The 24,157-nt window shown below is 35.1% G+C and overlaps 1 protein-coding gene and 1 pseudogene across 2 annotated transcripts in view; both read left to right on the top strand.

Moving 5' to 3' along the window:
* TAOK1 (TAO kinase 1) overlaps positions 1-24,157 on the top strand; it is a gene marked incomplete at its 3' end in the record, with an annotated part of 108,773 nt that overhangs the window by 50,123 nt on the left and 34,493 nt on the right. The window contains exons 5-11 of the mRNA XM_079725405.1: positions 1,279-1,324; positions 1,895-1,991; positions 4,019-4,132; positions 7,251-7,342; positions 18,487-18,580; positions 20,129-20,210; positions 22,885-23,052. Of these exons, the coding sequence (XP_079581531.1) occupies positions 1,279-1,324; positions 1,895-1,991; positions 4,019-4,132; positions 7,251-7,342; positions 18,487-18,580; positions 20,129-20,210; positions 22,885-23,052 (693 nt within the window). The remainder of the gene's footprint in view (positions 1-1,278; positions 1,325-1,894; positions 1,992-4,018; positions 4,133-7,250; positions 7,343-18,486; positions 18,581-20,128; positions 20,211-22,884; positions 23,053-24,157) is intronic.
* On the top strand, positions 10,245-11,075 carry LOC307067797 (lysine-rich coiled-coil protein 1-like; annotated as a pseudogene). The gene has a single exon. The product of its transcript is annotated as a lysine-rich coiled-coil protein 1-like (transcript).

Raw genomic sequence — 24,157 nt, 5'->3', positions numbered from 1 at the left:
GTAGTATCATTCTTCAAATGGTTTATCAAACATTGTGAAAGCAATCCTGTTACTTGAGGATGAAATGTAGCCTATCTTTGACATAAACATATTGTAATCTATTTAACCACAAAGATCTTGGTGAAGTCCTGCTGAGTCCTGGTGAAATTTGAACTGATTATGATTCCTTGGCTGAATAATACTAATGCTAGAGAATTGAGACACTTTGTTACAAGAAGTGGTGATTAATTTTGCCCCATTGTTACCGCTGAGGTGATACGGTAGTAATACTGTAGTATTGTGGGCATAACTGTATCTTTTAATAGAGAGGCTAAATTTTCTTTAAATGGAAATGATCCCTTATTTTGAATAATTAATAAGTCACAGCTAATTATCATTTTAGTATCCTGAACCTAGATTTGTAATGTTTGGTGCATTTTTATCCAGTTTAATTTTGGTGGTGATGGCAGTACTCCTGAACACAAGGCTATGGTTAAAGAAAAAGCAGTGACATTGGGGAGATTACCTCTCTGTCTCTCACGTTTCTCCATTTGTAAAATAAGGATAGTAATAGGGCCTACCTCATAAGGTGGTTGTGAGGATTAAATTCGTTTTTTTAAAAAAATTTATTTATTTATTTGTTTGCACTGGGTCTTAGTTTCGGCAGGTGGGCTCCTTAGTTGTGGCTCAGAGGCTCCTCAGTTGTGGCTGGCAGGCTTCTTAGTTGTGGCATGCGAACTCTTAGCTGCTGCATGCATGTGGGATCTAGTTCCCTGACCAGAGATCGAACCCAGGCCCTCTGCATTGGGAGCACAGAGTCCCAACCACTGTGCCACCAGGGAAGTCCCTTAATTAGCTTTAATATATATAAAATATCTGGCACATAGAAGGTGCTCTGTGTTTGCTTTAACTGTAACCTAAGCTTTGTATATATAGTTCCAAACGACAGTTTTTTGCTTCCTAGCGATTACTAAAGTATTGCTTTAGTACTATAGATTAATAGTAACAGAATATATATATTCCTTTATAATTTTAGTGGTAGTTATATATGAAATACACATCTTATACAAATGATTATATGTTGGTATTGTAAAAGATTAATGTATTATTAGCTTAACTTTACATATGCACTTAATATATTACTAGATACATAAATACTCATTTTTTAAGGTAAATGGTGACACGGGTTTGTTTTACTTCAACCTGTCTTCTTGATCTCCTTGGTGAATTTATTTTATCTCAAGTAGAATCTTTTTAATAATATATTTTAATGCTTGTATAATTTTTCTTCCCATGTAGCTTGTAATGGAATATTGTTTAGGATCTGCTTCAGATTTACTAGAAGGTAGGTTTCCTTTAATCATTAAGAAAAAACAGTATTAGCAAAATAAAATGAGAATTCAATAAAAGGTTTCTTAAATAATGTACAAATTTTCCAGAAAGAATAAAAATCTTAACCTTTCTATATCCTCTGCATAGTATGCACTATCCTCATTAAATGTAATGTAATAGCATAAAAAAAGGGATTTTTCAAAAAAAAAAAAAAAGGGATTTTCTCTCATTTTGACTTAAGTTTTTTTGGAATCTTTGTCATTCAGCTTAATCTGTTCCTTCTGTTCATAATGAAGATATTAGAATAAAGGGAGAACTTTTATTACTTTTGTTTTTGTAATCACCAAATAATTGCTTAATGTTGTTAGCTTAAAGGAAAATTGGCTGTGGACTATATACTTTAACAGCTAGGCACAACTGTATACTAGTTGTAAAGTTCAATAGCATTATTTTATTATCTTTGGAAGGAAATCCCGTCTTGCTAAATGTTAGTTTTTAAAAATTGCCCTATATATTAGGTATGTATTTTTAAACAAAAATGTTCTTTATAATAAATATTTTCAAATAACTTTCTTATTTTAAGTTCACAAAAAGCCATTACAAGAAGTGGAAATAGCAGCAATTACACATGGTGCTCTCCAGGGATTAGCCTACTTACATTCTCATACCATGATCCATAGGTAAGCACTTTGAAAATTATTATATATTAACAAGCAAATGGCTTGTTACATTATTAACTTATTAACCCTGAAAGTTTTGTTGATTATAGCCAAATAAAACCATTTCTTATAAACTCAGGTTTTTTAGATTGTCCATGTTAAAAATTACATACTAGTACACTTGATCTCTTTGTTTAGGATAATTTTTATCTTTGTCTATACATGTTGCTGGATTTTCCGAAGTTCAGGCATACCTCATTTTGTTATGCTTTGCTTTATTGTACTTCACAGATACCTCGTTTTTTACAAATTTAAGGTTTGTGGCAAGCCTGTGTCAAGCAGGACTCTAGGTGCCATTTTTCCAACAGCACTTGCTCACTTTGTGTTTCTGTCACATTTTGGTAATTCTCACAGTATTTCAAACTTTTTCATCATTTTATTTGTTATGGTGATCTGTGATCATTGATCTTTGATGTTACCATTATGATTGTTTTGCCATTTATTAGCAGTAAAATATTTTAAAATTAAGGTATGTACATTATTTTTTTAGAGATAACATTACTGCATATTTAGTAGCCTACAGTATAGTGTAAACATAACTTTTATATGCACTGAGAAACCAAAAGATTCATATGACTTGCTTTATTGTGTATTCTGTTTGTTACGGTAGTCTGGAATCAAACCTGTAGTATCTCTTAGGTATGCCTGTATGTGCACTTTATGGATTTGTGCACATTTAATTGAAATTAATTGTAGAATCATTTAATTTGGGGAATGGAAAAGACATTAGGGATTATATAGTCTTACTTTTTTCATTTTACCAGTGAAGAAACTGATGCCCTAATTTGTGACTAATTTCCCAAAGTTTACAAAGCCAGGTGGATTTAGATTAGAACTAAACCTAGATCTTCTGTCTTCCTGGTAACTGATAATGCCAGGTTTATTCCATTGATTCCATGATAGGGATAAATAAAAGATACTTAATACTTTTTATGCTTTGAGTATTGATCCTTGATGATCCTTGATAATGAATAGTAAAATTAAGCCATTCCATAATGCATTTTTAGCATTGGTATTGGTTTTACCTGTTTTAGAAGGAAATTAGCATTTTTTGATTATATATGTGAATCAGGCAATACATGTTAAACTATATAGTAGAGTCAATTGTGAGTTAATATGATTTTTTTTATTAAGATGAGGATTGTAAGGTCCAAGAGAAATTTACATACTAGTAAGTAAGTGAATAGAAGATTTAGAATTATAACCTAAGGTATTCGCACTGCACAGCTTGTGGGATCTTAGTTCCCTGACCAGGGATTGAACCCAGGCCCAAGGCAGTAAAAGCACTGCCAGCGAATTCCCTAAAGTACCTTCATTTTTAAAAAACAAATGGAAGGAAAATAGATTAATTTAGTATTATGTCCATTACAATAGTAAGAATTGACAAGTGCTTGGGAACTTAGTTTTTCTGTTTTTGAAAGGTTAAGTGTATGTTATGGTGCCCATTGGACATACAGTCCCATTTTATGAATATCCATAATTTTCTGGGATCATGGATATTACATTATCCATATGTTTGTTTTCATTTCATATCCTAAGGGTGGAAATGATATGAATAATCCTTTTTTAAAAATTGGGGGCATGAAATTCTTTTGTTTATTTATTTATTTTTTACATTAAGTAGGTTACTCAGAAATCTTAAAATTATGAAGGAGTGGTCTGCTATTTAAATTTAATTTTTAAAACCATTATTTGTACCAATAAACAGGACCTCAAATGAAGACTATACACTTTAATTACCTGATTTTCTGTCCTGTTTTTACTGCTATTTTGCCTTCTCTTTTACAAAATTGTTACTATATATGAATTCTGTATTTTTTGTATTCTAATTTGGATCTAAATTCTCATCCCAACTGAGAGATTATCCTAGGACTTAATTATTTTGATTTCTCCTTCTCTGTTTTACAAATTTTTATTTGATTTTTATCATTTTTTTACACAACCCAGTGAAGGAAAGAGAAATAATTTTCTGTGTTCCTTAAACCCAGAGATATCAAAGCAGGAAATATCCTTCTGACAGAGCCAGGCCAGGTGAAACTTGCTGACTTTGGATCCGCTTCCATGGCATCTCCTGCCAATTCTTTTGTGGGAACGCCATATTGGTAAGAATAATCTTATCTGGATTTGATCTTCATAATTGATATTGTGTGTGGTTGTGTGTGGTTGTGCGTTTTTAAGATGTCTTTTTCCTGAAAATATAATGTTATTTTGGACATTTTAACTTTAAGCATTATAGTTAGTTTCAAGTACAGATTTGGAGTGCTCCCCTTACATCCCCCATTTTTTAAATTTGTCCCCCATTTTTAAAATTTGTCCCCCCTACAGTTTCCTTCCTATGATTATCTGCATCATATATTGGGTGTGGGAGTGGAAACATTCAATAAAAATTCAAGTGGGGAAAAGATAGAAATGCTAAGTGGAAATGTGTGTGTTTTCTTCAGATTTATATTTACTATATATCATTGATCTTCAGACTAGGAGTACCTAAAGACTGGTAGTGGACTTGGAGTTCTCTGGGGTTTTTTGTTTTTATTTTTTATTATGGAGAATTTCAAATATAACACCAGACAAAAGTATAATGAACCCTACGTATTCATTCAGCCCAGCAACTTTATCCCCATGGCTAGTCCTGCCCTATGCACTCACCTCTCCCTTTCTTCCTCTCCCCTCAGTTACTTTGAAACATTCTAGACATCATCTAATTTTATCCATAAATAATTCATTATTAATGTCAGCAAGTTTGAAGGGAATAATTTTCCAGATCTTCAACTTTCAAATGTATCCTCTTTCTCTGTGTATACTGAGAGCTGTGTCTTAGGCCCACTACGTCATCTTTCTCTGCCTTTCAAATCTCCCTTCTCCTGCCTCATAAAAGAAAGGCTTCTAACTCACCCTGAATATTACAGTGATGCATTGCTCTGGGGTGTAAAAGCCTCAAAGCAACACCAGAGGAACAACTTGAGAAGATGTAGCATCTGTCAGATATATTGAAGAGTCAGGCCAAACCTTTGTCAAGTCCTTGTACCTTTCCAGTCATCTCCCTTCCGTTCCTTTTACCCTTTGCTTTTTCTTTCTCCCCAATTATCTTCCTTCTCTTCTTTTTTTCTAGTGTAGAATTCATAACTGACATGGTTGTCGTGGGGACACATTAACATGTTACTTGCATTGAATTCAGACTTTTTTCTGGCAGAAGGTGATTCTGATTTGACTGATTGATATGACCATGAAGACTGATTTTGCTAACTAGATTATAAGGCAGTGTTTTTAATAAATTGAATGAACTAATTCTGCAACTCCAAGTTTTTAGTATCTTTAAAGCACATACACAATATACATACATATAATATGCATTATATCCTTTGCAACTATTAAATTTATAAAATTTACATATCAACTCAAAAGTGTGCAAGGGATGCACAATTTTTATAAATTCATTGAAGATAAATAAATGAATAAAAATTTGAAGACCACTGCTCTAGATGACCAAAAATTTCTATGTAAAACCCTGGTTTAGATAGAGTCCCCCATAAAAAAGGGTTCTGTGAGTGAATAATATTTCTCAGTGCTTCCCCTCTTTAGATATTAATGATGAATATTAGATATTAAAAAGGCCCTCGAAAGTTCTGCAATAAAAAAACAAATTACTTGTTTAACTTTTCCTGATAATTTCTCAAACTTCCTTCAGCATCTTAAAGAACACATTGACAGGGCTTCCCTGGTGGCGCAGTGGTTGAGAGTCCGCCTGCCGATGCAGGGGACACGGGTTCGTGTCCCGGTCTGGGAGGATCCCACATGCCGCGGAGTGGCTGGGTCCGTGAGCCATGGCCGCTGAGCCTTGCGCGTCCGGAGCCTGTGCTTCGCAACGGGAGAGGCCACAGCGGTGAGAGGCCCGCGTACCACAAAAAAAAAAAAAAAAAAAAAAAAAAGAACACATTGACAATTGAAAGTTTACAATAAAGTAAACATATTGGTTAATTTGTATGTAGTGTATTTGGTTCATATTTATATGTCTTTACACAAATGCATGTGTGCACACACACACAAACACACACACAGGGATACCTGGTAATAATCTTATTGAAGCAGTCAGCAACTGTTCTAAGTACCTATCTGTGCTTAATACCAAATACATATGAAGTATAAGGTAAAGTATCATCAAGAACCACAGACTCGGGCTTCCCTGGTGGCGCAGTGGTTGAGAGTCCGCCTGCCGATGCAGGGGACACGAGTTCGTGCCCTGGTCCGGGAAGATCCCACATGCCACGGAGCGGCTGGGCCCGTGAGCCATGGCCGCTGAGCCTGCGCGTCCGGAGCCTGTGCTCCGCAACGGGAGAGGCCACAACAGTGAGAGGCCCACGTACCGCAAAAAAAAAAAAAAAAAAAAAAAAAAAAAAAAAGAACCACAGACTCTAGTTGAAGACATGAATTAGTGTTTCGTTTTTTGTAGGATTTTTTGGGGGGGGGGTTGTTTTGGTTTTTGTATTTTTTTGGCTGCGCCAAGTGGCATGTGGGATCTCCCTGACCAGGGATTGAACCTGCCACCCGCCTTGCAATGAATGGAAGTGTGGAGTCTTAACCACTGGACTGCCAGGAAAGTTCTGTGTTTCATTTTATCACCAAGACACCTGTCGTTGGTTGGTTATAAAGTTGATAATTTTGTGATTGTTTTAGTTGTGATCTGCCCTAGCCATTTTTATCATGGGACACTATTCTAATTTGAAAGAAAGGCTGCCAAGCTATGGTTATTCAGCGTTGGTTATTGTGATAAGTACTTCCTGAAATAAATGGAGTGAGTTTGTCATTTCAAGGGAAACAACTGATGGTATTCAATGCCAATGGTAAAATTCCATCTTTCAAGCAAAAATTAGATGGGATCCTGAGACCAAAATGTTTGAGAATCACTGGCCTAAAGGCTATACAGTATTAAAATTTGCAGACTTGAACAGATGCAGAATACAGCCCTGCTCTAGGGCATCCTTCCTTTAGGATGCTGTTATATGATCATGACACATGGTGAGAATGAGTCTCACACTATATATGCAAAGGTAAATATTTACCTCACAACCTGTAATACATTTATTTCATATTATAAAAATTCTTAATGTCCAGATATATTGCCTGGAATTCACACCAGGTGTTCTCCATGTAGATAGTCATTACATTTTAAAAGAATAGCATACATTTTTAAAACTTTAATTTAAATGACATTTTATTTTTTAGGATGGCCCCAGAAGTAATTTTAGCCATGGATGAAGGACAGTATGATGGAAAAGTAGATGTATGGTCTCTTGGTATAACGTGTATTGAACTAGGTAAGCATGTTCTTTATTACTATGTAGTAAATTTTGATCAAAGTTTTACCTCAATTTCTATACCAAATTACAGCTTTTTATTTTTTATGTTGGTTGCTAAGGGGAGCAATATGTTTATTACATAGTTTTCATTTTGGTTATCTGGTAATTTTTATATATATTAGCTTAGGTATGTTGTATTTGCTCTGTTAAATTAGGTCTAAAGTAATTTCCACTATAGTATTAATTAAGTTTGAGGTATCTATGTCTTATTATTGAGTATTTGTTAAACACTTGGAATATATATGTGATTACTAGATTTACCATCTATAGATGGTCTCTAAAGCATTTATGAGTTACTTACCTTTACCTAGGATACTTATTACTTTGAGTTAGATTTGAGAATTAGCTGTCAGGCTGCATACGTATTGTAGTAGTTTAATTTTATGCACACATTTTATTCTGTTGCCCATAAATGGAACTATGCTTAAAGCAGCGGACCACCATAACTTCACTAACATTCCCAATGTAAGTGAGCCAGGTGGGTAATTGAACTGTCACTGTAACTGAAGATGATGGCCATCTTCTTGCTCTTGATTCCCCAGGCTTCCCCCCACAAGCCCAATATCCTTTTCTTTTTTTCCTTCTTATAAGAACATTCCATTAAACTTTATTTAAAAACAAGAATATTTAATTGAACATTCTAGGAGTGACCAAGAATTGAAAACAACACATTAAAGTAAAAATCCTTGTGTAATTTTGACAAATCATATTTATTTTAAAGTTTGATAACAGCAGTAAACAGAGATTTGGCGACTACCATAATGCCATTCTCCTCTGATCTCTTCATCTCAGTTTGAGGTTTGCAAAATGTTTCTTCCATTTGAAAGTATCCTTAAGTGTCTTAAATTCTTTTTCTCTTGATTCTTCTTCCTACTGGTAGATCCTAATTACTTTCTTAAGAAACCTGGGTATACATGTAAAAAAGCTGGTTAATATATTCTGCCCATGGGTTATTTTTACACTCTTACGCTGGCTGATGCATATATGTGCCCCCTGGTGATAGCGAAATTGCATTAATGGTCCTGTTAGATATCTCTGATATATTTTAATATTTATCTGATTAGAAAGTATTCATTGGCTAATTTTACTGCTCAGAAAGAAATCTCTCTAAACTGCAGTTTCTGTGAAATGGTTTCTTTTTTCCAGACTTTTCTAGCTTCTTTTTATTATAGTTCACAAGACAGAATTACTTCACAGTGAGAGTATTTATGCTTATAATAAAGCAACTTCAGAAGATGTGACTGCCTTTGGATAATTTCAAATGAGTGAGATGTCTTAAAGAAATTCTTAGAGTTTTAGGCATACATTTGGCATCTTCAACTTTTATAAATAGTCTTTCATAATCACTTTAAAAATTTTTACTTACAAATATTTTGAATTATGAAGTTGTTCTAAGTTCAGGAACTATATTTTAAGCCTGCTTTGGGTTCCAAGGGAAAGGTCTAGAGGAGCACAAGCAAATAAAACTGTCTGCATTGGTAGAAATGTTCTGTGTCTGCATGCCTTTTGAGCACTTGAAATGTGGCTAATGTAACTGAGGAACTGAACTTAAAATTGTATTTTTCTTTTTTTTTTAAATATTTATTTATTTTTTTGGTTGTGCCGGGTCTTAGTTGTGGCATGCAGGATCCTTGTTTCCGCGTGCAGGATCTTCGTTGTGGCATGTGGAATCTTTAGTTGTGGCATGCGGTATCTTTAGTTGTGGCATGCAGGATCTTTTAGTTCTGGCATGCAGGAACTAGTTCTCTGACCAGGGATCAAACCCGGGCCCCCTGCATTGGGAGTGCCAAGTCTTAACCACTGGACCACCAGGGAAGTCCCTTAAAATTGTATTTCATTTAAGTAAGTTTACATATAGTCACATGTGGCTAAGGGGTACCCTGTTAGACAGTACAGGTCTGTAGGCATGCAAATTAGATTTGTTGTCTTGGGAACTAAATCTGTTACATGCTTTTACTTTAAAATAGTTAAAGATAGTGAATTAAAGCAAACTATTTTCTCATAGCTTGGTTATGTCTTATGACCAAGAAATCTTAAAGTGCAGGATTTTTCATACGTGAGTTTATATGTTTGATTACGGTTAATCTGATGGAAAAGATCCCTAGTTTGTTGTTTTCAGGAATGATTGTACAATCGTGTTTATAAAAATAAATTTACCATTTTTTTCTGATTATAAAAGTATATATTGAGGATGTAAAATTTCAGAACTTTAAAAGGAGTAAAAGGAAAATAAATCAAAATAAATATAACTACAATAATTTGTTAATGGATGCACAGGATAGAAAGATGTAAACTATGACATCAAAAACATAAATCAGTGGTGCACCTCACAGCTATGGCGGCCGTGCAGTGGTGCTGTCCAGTCAGCCGCTGGTGGTGTTGGTGACTTCCTCTCAGGAAGTCCGGTCTCCGCCTCCTGCTCCCACCACTCTTGCTTGGTGGCGGCAGAGGCAGCGGTTGTCCCTGCCTCTCCGCCTCCTCCACCTCGGCCTATCCACCAGCTGGCATTGGCAGGGAGGGGGACAGTAGTTGTAGACAGCCACCCCTGCCTCAGAGAAGATAACACATTGAATGAGCAAAGAATGAACTTTTTACAGATACCTTTTATAAAAGGCTTATAAGGAATAGTGCCATAATTTGAATGACAATGGATTTCACATTATGAGGTAAATGGGAGTGAAGTATTGGACAAAAATAGATTTTTTAATCTCTGCATCATGGTTTTTAGTTCCTCAGTTGTTGCACAGTCTCACTATCTGGGGAAAGTTCATGCTAAAAAACTGAAGCAATTAATGGGTGAATATGATCAAATTTCTCCACCAAGTTCTCAACCTGATAAGCAGAATCCCTTGTCAACCTAATGAAGTATTCAAAGAAGACATCTGACTCTTTTCAAGATGAACTTGAAGATTATATCAAAGTGCAGAAAGCCAGAGGCTTAGAGCCAAAGACTTGTTTCAGAAAGGTGAGAGAGGATTATTTGGAAACCTGTGGATACAAAGACGAGGTTGATTCTAGACCTAGGTGTAGAATGTTTGATCAGAAACTCCCTTATGAACCTGTCCAGACCTACCGAAGACCATGCAATATTTCACAAGCAGTGGAGAAGCGGTACCTCAGTGACTACCAGCTCATGACAGCAGGCTGAGACTGGACTCCCTGAACTACTGTCAATTCACCAGGGACTGTTTCTCAGGAAAACCAGTATCCCTGAACTTTAGTCAACAAGAGTAAAACTGTGGCTCATACAGTGTAGGATCTGGAGTTTACAGGCACCTCTCCTCAGAAAACAGTACCAGTGTCCATCAAGCTAGTTATAAACAGATACATCAGAAGAGAGAAAGATACCCAGAGGAAGGCCAGGAAAAACCAGAGGAGGAGTGGCCCAAGCATAAAAGGAAGAAAGCTTATGAGGAAATAGATTTAGACAAACACAAGAGCATCCAAAGAAACAAAACAGAGGTGGAAACAGAGTCAGTACAGAAAAGCTTAAGAACCAAAAGGAGAAAAAAAGCTGAGGTGTAGCCTCTAAGAAAGAGGAACATAAGCATAGAAAAGAGAAAAAGGAACAAGGGAAAGAAAGGACAGAAGAGGAGATGCTTTGGGACCAGTCTGTCCTTGGATTTTGAAGCTCTTGCACTGGTTCTCCTGAGGTTAAACTGAAAAAATAGTTAAGGAGCTTGGTTTTATGATGTCCATATTCATATCGCTCTTCTCATGTGAACAGGTACAAAGGCTAAGTGAACAGAAAACATTTAGTGTGCTTGCTCTCCAAAATGGAAATTACTTTTCCTCTCCTAAAATCATTACTACATTTTTCTTATACATAATGTAATTTCCCTTAATGAGGGTGGCTCTGCTTTTATTCATCAAATTGCTATGATGGTGGAAGTATTTTTCCCTTGGGAGGTCATTTATTTTAAATTGGAGGATTTAATAGGCTTTATAGAATCTATTTCTTGATTGGGTGTTAGTTTGGGGTGGGTGTTTTTATATTCATTAGTTTTCTCTGTAAAGCAGTTTAGATTGATTTTTTTTTCCTTCATTAGATCTAACTTGCAGTATATTTTCTAGATTGGAAAGTGGAAAATGACATACATTATAATAAGCTTAAGTTGCATACAGTTTTAAACGTTTCAAAAAATCTTGATACAAAATCAGTTTATATTCTGGAAATGTTTATAATATAATAAAGTTCTAATTTCTACAAAAAAAACATAAGTCAAAACCAACAAACGAAAGATAAAACATGGTGGTGGGGAGTAAAAATGTAGAGCTTTTTTTTTTTTTTTTGTGGTATGCGGGCCTCTCACTGTCATGGCCTCTCCCGTTGCGGAGCACAGGCTCCAGATGCGCAGGCTCAGCGGCCATGGCTCACGGGCCCAGCCGCTCCACGACATGTGGAATCTTCCCGGACCGGGGCACGAACCCATGTCCCCTGCATCAGCAGGCGGACTCTCAACCACTGCGCCACCAGGGAAGCCCTGTAGAGCTCTTTTTAAACTTAAGTTGTTATCAACTTAAAATAGACTATTATAAATATGTTGTTTTATATATTTTGTAAGCTTCATATCAATCACAAAGCAAAACCTATAGTAGATACACAAAAGATATAGAGAAAGGAATCCAAACATAACACTAAAGATAGTCATCAATTCACAAAGGAAGAGAGTGAGAGGAGAAAAAAGGAACAAAGGAATTACGAAACAGCCAGAAACCGATTAACAAAATGGCAATGAGTACATATATTTATCAATAATTACTTTAATTGTAAGTGAACTAAATTCTCCAATCAAAAGAAATGGAATGACTAAATGGATAAAAAAACAAAACCCATCTGTATGTTGCCTACAAGAGAGTCACTTCAGATATAAGGACACATAGAGACTGAAAGTGAGGAATGGAAAAAGTTATTCCATATAAATGGAAACCAAAAAGAAAGCTAGGGTAGCTATAGTTTTATCAGACAAAATAGACTTTAAAACAAAGACTCTAATAAAAGACAAAGAAGAGGGGCTTCCCTGATGGCGCAGTGGTTGAGAGTCCACCTGCCGATGCAGGAGACATGGGTTCGTGCCCCTGGTCCGGGAAGATCCCACATGCCGCGGAGCAGCTGGGCCCGTGAGCCATGGCTGCTGAGCCTGCGTGTCCGGAGCCTGTGCTCCACAACGGGAGAGGCCACAACAGTGAGAGGCCCGCGTACTGCCAAAAAAAAGAAAAAAAAAGAAGATAAGAGCATTACATAATGATTAAAGAAGTCAGTTCAGCAAGAGGATATACGTTTTGTAAATATTTATGCACCCAACATAAGATCACCTAAATATATAAAACAACATAAACAGACCTAAAGGGAGAAATGGACAGCAATACAATAATAGTAGGGGACTTTAATACCCCCTGTTCATCAGAGACTAGATCACAGACAGAAAGTCAATATGTAACATTGGCCTTAAATGACACATTAGACCAAATGGACTTAACAGACATGCACAGACATTTCATCTCAAAGCAACAGAATACACATATTTCTTAAGTGCATACGGAATGTTCTCCAGGATAGATCTTATGTTAGGCCACAAAACAAGTCTTAATAAATTTAAGAAGATTAAAATCACATCAAACTTCTTTCCCAACCACAATCGTATGAAACTTGAAATCAGTTATAGGAAGAAAACTGGAACATTCACAGATATATGGAGATTAAACAAAACAGTACTGAACACTCAATGGGTCAAAGAAGAAATCGAAAAATATCTCAAGACAAATGAAAATACCTGGGACTTCCCTGGTGGTCCAGTAGTAAAGAATCCACTTTCCAATGCAGGGGACATGGGTAAGATCCCTGGGCAGGAAGATCCCACATGCTGCGGAGCAACTAAGCCCATGCGCCGCAACTACTGAGCCTGTGCTCTAGAGCCCGTGAGCCACACTACTGAGCCCGCGTGCCACAACTGCTGAAGCCCGCACGCCTAGAGCCTGTGCTCTGCAACAAGAGAAGCCACCGCAGTGAGAAGCCCGCACACCACAATGAAGAGTAGCCCCTGCTCACCGCAGCTAGAGAGAAAAGCCCACACGCAGCAATGAAGACCCAACGCAGCCAAAAAATTAAAAAAAAATTTTTTTTTTAATTATCAAACTTCCTTTCCAACCACAGTCGTATGAAACTTGAAATCAATGATAAGGAGAAAACTGGAATATTCACAGATATATGGAGAGTAAACAAGATGATACTGAGCACTCAGTGGGTCAAAGAAGAAATCAAAAAGTATCTCAAGACAAATGAAAATAGAAATAAAACATACTCAAACATATGGGATGCAGCAGGGACTTCCCTGGTGGTCCAGTGGTGAAGAACCCTCCTTCCAGTTGCAGGGGATGCCGGTTTGATCCCTGGTCAGGGAACTAAGATCCCACATGCCTTGGGGCAACTAAGCCCACACACCACAACTACTGAGCTCACGTGCCTCAACGAAAGAGCCCGTGTGCTGCAAACTACAGAGCCCACACACTCTGGAGCCCACGCACCACAACTAGAGAGAGAAAACCTGCACACCACAACTAGAGAGAAGCCCGCACGCCACCGCAACTAGAAAGAAGCCCGTGTGCTGCAACAAAGATCCCACGTGCTGCAACTAAGACCCAATGCAGCCCAAAAAAAAACCACTAAGGGACAATGGAAAATCAAAGTAATAAATGGGATTTCAAAAAAATAACCAAACATGGGATGCAGCAAAAGCAGTTCTAGATAACCAATGAGAACCTGCTGTATAGCATAAGGAACTCTACTCAATACTCTGCAATGGCCTATATGGGAAAAGAATCCAAAAAAAAAAAAAAACGAGAGAGAGAGAGAGAGAGTGGATATACGTATATGTATAACAAATTCACTTTGCTCTACACTTCAAACTAACACAACATTGTAAATTAACTATACTCATTGTAAATTAACTATAAATTAACTATAGTTAAAAGTATTAACTATACTTTTTAACTATAAAAAATTTTTTAAATGATTTAAAAAAAGGCAGTTCTAAGAGGGAAGCTCATAGTGATAAATGCCTACTTTAAGAGACAAGAACAATTTCAAATAAACAATCTAACTTTACACCTCAAGGAATTAGTAAAAGAAGAACAAGCTAAGCCCTAAGTTAGTAGAAGGAAGGAAATAAAGATTAGAGCAGAAATAAGTGAAATGGAGACTAAAAAGACAATAGAAAAGAACAGTGAAACTTAGGAGCTGGGTTTTTTTAAAAAGATAAAATAGACAAATCTTTAGATAGACTTTCCATAAAAGAAAGAACTCAAATAAGAGATGGAGACATATCTGATAACACAGAAATACTAAAGAATCACAAGAAACTACTATGAACAGTTATACATCAACAAATTGAGCAACCTAACAGAAACGGACAAATTCCTGGAAATATTCAGTGTTCTAAGACTGAATCATGAAGAAACAGAAAATCTAAACAGACTGATTACTAGTAAGGAGATTGAATCAGTAACCAAAAACCTCCCAACAAACAGAAGCCCAGGACCCAATGGCTTCACTGGTGAATTCTACCAAACATTTAAAGAAAAATTAATACCAGTCATTCTCAAACTCTTCCCAAAACCAGAAGAGGAGGAAACACTACCAAACTTATTTTACAAGGTCAGCATTACCCTGATACCAAAACCAGAAAAGGACACTATAAGAAAAGAAAGTTACACACCAATATCCCTGATGAACATAGACGCAAAAATCCTCAACAAAGTAGTAGCAAACAGTATTCAACAATACAGTAAAAGGATCATACACCATGATCAAGTGGTATTTATTCCCAGGATGTAAGGTTGGTTCAAAATGCACAAATCAATCAGTGTGATACATCACATTAACAAAATGAAGGATAAAAATCATATCATCTCAGTAGATGCAGAAAAAGCTTTTGACGGAATTCAGCATCCATTTATGATAAAAATTCTCAACAAAGTGGGTATAGAGGGAACATACCTCAACATAATAAAGACCATATATGACAAGCTCAAAGCTAACATCATACTCAACAGTGAAAAGCTAAGATATTTTCCTCTGAGATCGGGAAAAAGAAAAGGATGCTCACTGTTGACACTTATATTCAACATAGTATTGGAAGTCCAGATAGGCAAGAAGAAGAAATAAAAGACATCCAAGTCAGAAAGGAAGAAGTAAAACTGTCACTATTTGAAGATGACATGGTATTATATACAGAAAACCCTGAAGATTCCACCAGCAAACTCTTAGAACTAATAAACAAGTTCAGTCAAGTTGCAGGGTACAAAATCAGTATACAAAAATCAGTTGTATTTCTGTACACTAAAAACAGACTATAAGAAAGAGAAATTAAGAGAACAATAACCATTTACAATCATATCAAAAAGAATAAAATACCTAGGAATAAATTTAACTGAGAAGGTTAAAGACCTGTAAACTGAAAACTATAAGACTTTGATGAGAGAAATTGAAAAGGACACAAATAAATGGGAAGATATTTCGTGCTCATGGATTGGAAGAATGAATATTGTTTAAATGTCCATATTATCCAAAGCAGTCTACAAATTCAGTGCCATCTCCATCAAAATTCCAGCGGCATTTTTCACAGAAATAAAACGAACAATCCTAAACTTTGTATGGAACCACAGAAGACCCTGAATAGCAGAAGCAATCTTGAGAAAGAAGAAGAACGCTGGAGGCATCATACTTCTGTTTTGAACTGTATTAGGAAACTTTAGTAATCAAAACAGTATAATATTGGCATAAGACAAACACATAGATCAATGGAACAGGATAGAGAGCCCAGAAATAAACCAATGCATATATGGTTAATTAATTTATAGCAACAAGTCAAGTATAGACTATGGGGAAAGGACAGTCTCTTCAGTAAATGGTATTGGGAAAACTGGAAAACCACATGCAGAGAGTGAAAATGGACCAGTATAAGGAATTCCCTGGTGGTCCAGTGGTTAGGACTCGACACTTTCACTGCCATGGCACGGGTTCAATTTCCTGGTTGGGGAAATAAGATCCTGCAAGCCGCATGGCATGGCCAAAAAATGAGAAGAAAAGAAAATGGACCACTATCTTATATCATACACAAAAATCAGCTGGTTACATACAGGGGAAATTTATCAAATAAGAAAATATATTAAAGATAATGAGAGTGAGGTTTTGCATTGTCAGAGAGGGGTATTACAAATCATGGGAAGAAGATAAGCTGGAATAAATACTATGGTATTGGATTGGATTTGTGATATTATGGTGAACTCAATTGTTTTCAATAAACAAATATAGATGTTTAATGTGCATGTATGTGTTCCCTAACTCTATCCACTGAGAGGATCTAAGAACAGTGACACCTCAGTAGCAGTGAGTACATCTGTTGCCATAGTTTCTTGGAGTAGGGAAAGTACAAGATGCTCCTGGAACATCTTAGTGTGCCAGAAAGCAAGGAAGGATCAAGGAGTGATGGGGCCATGTGAAAAAAATAGAAGCCATCATAAAAAGGTTCTTACTGCTCAAATGTGAGACAGTTTGAACATCAAAATAAATGATAATAGCAGGTTATAACTTATTAAATAAATAGAAATCTACAAGTCCATATAATAAAGAATAAAATGAAAGTTTTATGAAAAACAGGATATTTATATAAGTACCTTCTCACAAAATACTTATTAATTACAAAGACAAAAAGAGAAACTACTATGAAGAAGCCTGGTAGACACCACCGTAAGCGATCAAAGTGAACACCATCAATAATGGAACCATTTGAAATCATACATCATCTCATAGAATAAATTAGAAAAATATAACATTTACTTCTGTGATATTCCTGCCTAAGTTGTATAACCCAAATTTAATTATTAGGACCAACCCAAATTGAGGGATATTCAAGAGTCCTTTATACTTCAAAATTATCAAGGTCATGACTTCAACTCACCTTAAGAGACTGGAAAAAGAAGAGGAAATTCAACCCAAAATAAGCAGAAGAAAGAGAATAAAATATCAAAGCAGAAATCAGTTAAATAGAAAGCAGAGAAGCAATAGAGAAAATCAGTGAAACCAAAAACTAGTTCTTTGAGAAAATTAATAAAATTGGTAAACCACTAGCCAAATTGATCAGGAAAAGAAGAGAGAAGACACAATATCAGGAATAAGAGGTGACATCACTACAGATTTTACAGGTATTAAAAGAATTATAGGGACTTCCCTGGTGGTCCAGTGGTAAAGAATCCACCTTCCAGTGCAGGGGACGTGGGTTTGATGATCCCACATGCCGTGGGGGCAACTAAAACCCATGTGCGACAACTACTGAGCTCGCACACCTCAACGAGAGAGCCTGCGTGCCACAAACTACAGAGCCCCCGCACACCACAACTAGAGAGAGAAAGCCCAAATGCCACAACTAGAGAGAAGCCTGCACACCACAACAAAGAGCCCGTGCCACAATGAAAGATCCCTCACGCTTTAATGAAGACCCCCCCGCCCTGTGACGCAACCCAAAGCAGCCGAAAAATAAAAGAAAGGAGGGAGGGAAGAAGGGAGGGAGGGAAGGAGGAAGGAAGGAAGGAAGGAAGGGAGGGAGGGAGGGAGGGAAAGGGAAGGAAGGAAGGAAGGAAGGAAGGAATTATAAGGAAATACTATGAACAACTTTGTTAATAAATTTAACAAGTTAGATAAAATAGATAATTTCCTTGAAGGATGCAAATGACCAAAGGACACTTTTGCTACAGAGGACATTATTGGGATACTTGATTGAAACTTGAATGGGGTTTGAGGATTTAGACGATAGTCATGTATCATTATTAATAGTCGGTTTAATGGATGTGTTATGGTTTTTTAGTATTTTGAGAATATGTTTAGGAAATATACACTAAAGTATTTAGGAAGGGTGGGGCATCATGCCAGCAATTTACTGTACATTGACTCACTTGAAAAAGTTCTTTGAACTCTACTTGAAATTTTTTTTGCTAAGTTTAAAATTATTTCAAAAAAAAACAAAAACAAAAAAACTTTAACAATACTTGTATGTTCCTGTATAACAGGCACATATTTTAACAGGAAAGTTTTCTTTCTTTTACAGCGGAAAGGAAGCCTCCTTTATTTAATATGAATGCAATGAGTGCCTTATATCACATAGCCCAAAATGAATCCCCTACACTACAGTCTAATGAATGGTGAGTATTGCTAAGAGATATATTACTTGACATTGTATAAATTAAATGCTTTTTCATAATGTTATCAAAGTGATTTCATTTCAATTAGGTAAAATGTATTACCTGAAAAGATATTAAAATAGGTTCTATCATGTTTATCCTTTATTATGTCTGCTTTCTTAGCATATATATAACTTAGTTCAGAAACAAAGGATAGATGATGCCATATGGAAGCAAAACGTATTTGCTTTTCACAAAAAAATTATATTTAGTTTTTTGAACTGTAGGAACATACATAACCCTGATTATATAATAAATAGCATGATTTAAACATAATATTTTATAACTAAAATATAGATTGCCACAACCTGTAGTGAAGTTCAGTTGGAGAATGGCTTATAATTTATATAGTATAAGATGTAGGTAAAATGGTTTGATTTATCACAATTACCAGATAATTCATAACTTTGGAATCATTCTTATTGTTATTATGACATTTGTTATTCAGACTGCTTAATGTTTTTTTCTTCTAGTGCTTCCTTGATGTGATAAAATTTCATTCATGTAAAAAGGTTTATGGAGAATTGATTGACAGTTTTAGAAAACGAGGATTTTTATCAGAGATAGAAAATTTTACTGGGAAGTTAATTCCTCAGGTGTATCTAGCATTTGAAAAATTCCAGGGGTATATGTAGCATATTTAATAAATATTTTTAAAAAGGTAGATGCATAAGTTAGCAATACTTTATTTTTTAAGGATTAATTAGCACACATTCATAGTTCTTAGTACTTTTGTAGATATACATAGAAGGAATCTTTTGGCTCAGACTTTAGTATTATGGTACATATAAGTAATAAATATATTGAACACAGACTGTCTTCACACTGTGTTTGATATGTTGGGGATTCAAAAAAGAGTTCCTTTTTTGCTTATAAGGAACTTAAGGTCTTCTTTGAATATTGAGACAAACATCGATGGAGAAATTATTACTGGCTTACTCATTGAGCTCTCATCAGTAACACTATATAATAATAATGTGTTACAGACTTCTGATGTTTTAAAAAAATATCTCAATTGGTTTTCTGGATTTAATGGAAGTTTTATCCATTTGCTCTAGGACACCAAATACTTAGGTATACAAAATGCTCCCTTCAAAACAAATGGAGTGATATTCTGAATCAGACTATACAGAAGATGATCCAAGGAGCAAAGAAGAAAGAAAGGTGGCTTATAGAAAGGAAAAAAAAAAATAAAGTTATCTTAGATTTGAATGCCAAAAGGAAAATATTGGCTTTTCTAATTTTCCCTCAATATAGAATGAGTTATGATATTTTAAATGTGGGAGCAGCATTTTAAAATAATCTGTGCAAATTTATTTTTGGAAAATGGTGAAGATTCATTGGTTGCTTTAGATAACTTTTCATAGATATATATGAAATGTATATAGTATCTCCTTTTTTTATCATTTCTTTTCCATCCCCCCTCCCACCAATAGGCATATGCCTTGTTTTGTGGATGTTTTTAAACGAAATAGCAATATGTTCACTTGATACTTTCCTTTACAATAGGTCTGATTATTTTCGCAACTTTGTAGATTCTTGCCTCCAGAAAATCCCTCAAGATCGCCCTACATCAGAGGAACTTTTAAAGGTCAGTTCAATTATACTCTGTTTTCTACCCCTAAGAAATTATTTAAGAATGTGTTTTATTTTTCTTTGATTCTGCATCAGTATTAAGTATTCTCTACTAGTTTTTAATTAAAATGCTAATTTTGTATACTGTTCTCTCTTGAGACTCTTCTTAGATCCTAAATTTTTTCATTTATTTTTTGAAAATTGATTAATTGCTTTTACTGTGTCTGGATAGTTATTTTGGATATAGTTAAATATCCAAAATAGTACCAAATGGCTAAATTTTTATATGTGCAATAATATATTCATGAGTTATAATTACAAATTTTAATTCAAAGTTGGTAAAGCATAGTTTAACTTTGGATCTAATTTTTATATCTACCATACTTTATGTATTTATCTGTCCTGTATTAAAATAATATGAAAGAAAGAAATGACATGTAATATATTTACATAAATATTGTGGGAGAAAAGAGATTTTAAAAGAAACTGTTAAAATGGATATCATTTATCCTTTTAGGAAATACATTTTTCTAACTTAGCAATGAAAATAATTTTTGAATCATGTAAATTCTATGCAGTTTTCACTAACTTTCATTGCCTAATTTAAATAAATGATTGGTATATGCTTCCTGTTCTCAAAAATTTATTTATTTCATTTGGCAGTTGACTATTTTATTAATAGCAGTAATAGTATTGTTGAACTTAATATAGTTCTTAAAACATCTACATAAAGCAATAGTAAGTAGATTTGATTCTCTTTGTGACCCTAAGAAATCTTGTTGATTTTTCACTCTAAAATTTAAGTAGCCTATTTTTATATGAATGTTTTAGAATTTCAGAGGGATTCAGTTTATTTTCACCAACGCACATCAATTAAAGATACAAAGAAATTGAAAGGATCTCATATATATTTGATAGTATTATTTGCAACTTCAGCATGTAGAAGAGCAGTATAAAGTTTCAGTAATGCTTGGGGAATTTTAGGCAGTAAGTGCACTCATACTGTCAGAAATGAAAGCTTGAATAAATTGGTACTCACAATAGCAACAAAAGGTTTAGTAAAGCTAGGAATTATGTTAGTGAAAAATAAGCAAGACCTATATGTAGAAAACTGTCAAACTTAGAAATATTTCTAAGATATATTATTTTGGGTAAGAAGACTGAATATTGTAAATAGTGGTACATACCAAGCTAAGGCTCAGGAAAAAGGAAGAATGTGATTTGCTTCTTCAACTTGTCTAATATAGGTGAAAGAAGCTCTTTGGGTATAACCCAACCCCCCAGGCCTCGGTATTTGGTATTTGGTGATTAGGTCCCAAGTCTGTATATAGTATTCATTTACCTGGTCCATAGTGTGTATTGGCACAGCCTTATTGGAAACGATAGGAAATATCTATCAGTGCTTCTTTCCCTTTGGCCTAATGACTTTTCTTTCACAATCCATCATAAAGAAAAAAATGAATAGAGAAAAGGTGTTTTTTATGTATGAAGCTATTTATCTCAGAATTAAAAGTTGGAAATAACTATCCAGAATTAGGGTAATGGTTAAATAATCTTGGCATAAAGATTTGATGAAATATTCTGTAGGCATCATGTTTATGAGTTTGAAATAACAATACTTATGATAGTGAAAGTAGAATCAAATATGATATAGTTAGGACTCTGCATAGAGAAGAAATAAATTTGGCTAACAAAGAACGTAAAAATGTTACAAAAATTCAAGGGTATCTCATGAACTCAAGGACAGAAGGTATCTTTCTGCAATCTGTATACTAACTGTATCTACAAAACAAAAGTCTATACATAGAAAATTTCTGAAAAGAAAGGTATCAAAATATAGCAGTGATATTCTAAAGTTGGAATTGTTCTTTCTACTTTTCTTTATTTGATAACATTAAGCTTTATTAAATGTTAGTGGTAAAAATCACGAACAATATAATGGCTTTTAATCAACTGCTAGTGTTTTATGAAGAGTTTTGTTTATGCAACATATAAAGAAAGCCGTAATATCCAGGTTTATATTACATAATTCACCATCAGTAAATGCATTTCTGTGAAAACCTAATAAAACTCAGAACTGATGTGCCTTTTCTGTGAAATCAACAGTTATAAGAATATGTAAACCTTTATTTAGCCTTTGTTTAGGGCTCTAATTGGACTTACTTCTTAGTGTTTAATTAAACCCTTTTATCATTTCAATTCTGCATTTTCAGTTGACCAACAAAAGTATGATGTGCAAAGTTTTTATAAAATGTACAGGGGTGGGCTTCCCTGGTGGCGCAGTGGTTGAGAGTCCGCCTGCCGATGCAGGGGACGCGGGTTCGTGCCCCGGTCCGGGAGGATCCCACATGCCGCGGAGCGGCTGGGCCTGTGAGCCGTGGCCACTGAGCCTGCACGTCCGGAGCCTGTGCTCCACAACGGGAGAGGCCACAACAGTGAGAGGCCCGCGTACTGCAAAAAAAAAAAAAAAATGTACAGGGGTAGTTATGTAGGTAGAGAGTGAATATATGTAAATGACAATTTCATAAGTATAAGATGTCAGAAATGTAATAGAATTAAATAGCTATAGATTATATGCATTATCTATCATGCTTATTCAGGATATAATCTCTAGGGTCTAAGAAGGGGTACATTTGTACTAACTGAAAAATACATAGATTTCAACTTGATTTTTACATTCTTTTATCCAGCACATGTTTGTTCTTCGGGAGCGCCCTGAAACAGTGTTAATAGATCTTATTCAGAGGACAAAGGATGCAGTAAGGGAGCTGGACAATCTGCAGTATCGAAAGATGAAGAAACTCCTTTTCCAGGAGGCACATAATGGACCAGCTGTAGAAGCACAGGAAGAAGAAGAGGTAATAATTTAGAAATGATGCAAATATTGAGCTCTCTTCATTGGCTTCTTTACTTATGCAACTTGTCTTTTACATCACGAATCTCTTACATCAGTGGTTCTCAGGTTGTGTTTTCTTAACACTGGTCCTGTAAGATCCCAGGTGGGAAAAAAGGGTTTTGTGTTCTTTAAATCCAGTCCCTTCATAGTGCACATTGGCATACATAGTAAAGCTCTGAGAAGTCTTGTATTAAAGAAACCGGTTCAACTTTGTTTAATCTGGTCCCTCTCAAATTTCTTGGCCACTGAACCCTTTTTTTTTGCCTGATTGTCCAGTTGTGTGGGACATGCTTTTGAAAGTATTTGAAACTATAGACTCTGGAAGTTGACTGTACTCACTCACAAGTCATTAGAAAGTTACCAAGCATTCTTCCAGGGACACTTCTTTTCAGTTCTGCATACTTTGATTCCATCTACGCAGTTCTAAATACTCATTTTACAAATGAGTAAAAGCAAGGGTCAGTGATTAACTCACTGTAGGTAGAGCCATATGGGTTCAAATTCAAATAGCTGTCACTCTTAAGGTCAGGTTCTTTCCCTGTTGCCTTTTAGGGAGAATGGAAATATAAATTTGCAATGGATATGTTACAGAACTTTCTCACATGGAAATATACATATAAAGCTATCTTTTTTACTGTAAATATTTTCAGTTTTCTTTTTTGCTTCTGTCAGAATTCCAGAGCTCTGATTTGTTTTTTCTGTTTTCCGGTGAGAGAGATCACTTTGCATTCTGAAACTAGGAGCAGCAGTTAGTTACTTTTATTTTTAATAGTGCTACATAATTAATGAACTATAAAATGCAAGATTTCCTTAACCTACAGTTTTGGGTATTTTTGTTTTGTTTTATAGTTCTTTTGATAGTCTTTCGAAAATTGTTTTGGGTTATTCTAGATATATGAAATAAAGTTGTGGTAAAGTAAAGTTGTGAAATTAATAAGATTCTCATGTAGTTTAATCTATAACAGCATCTCTGTTAGGCTAGAGACATAAGAAAAGTTCTTCTATATATACCATGTGTCCATATTTATTAAATTCTGCATATCTTATAGAATTTTGGTATGGTAAGA

Source organism: Hyperoodon ampullatus (genome assembly GCF_949752795.1).
Source record: "Hyperoodon ampullatus genome assembly, chromosome: 19".
In the NCBI taxonomy this organism is placed as follows: Eukaryota; Metazoa; Chordata; class Mammalia; order Artiodactyla; family Ziphiidae; genus Hyperoodon; species Hyperoodon ampullatus.
Note: the sequence above shows the minus strand (reverse complement) of the source record. Positions and strands in the feature narration are given on the sequence as shown.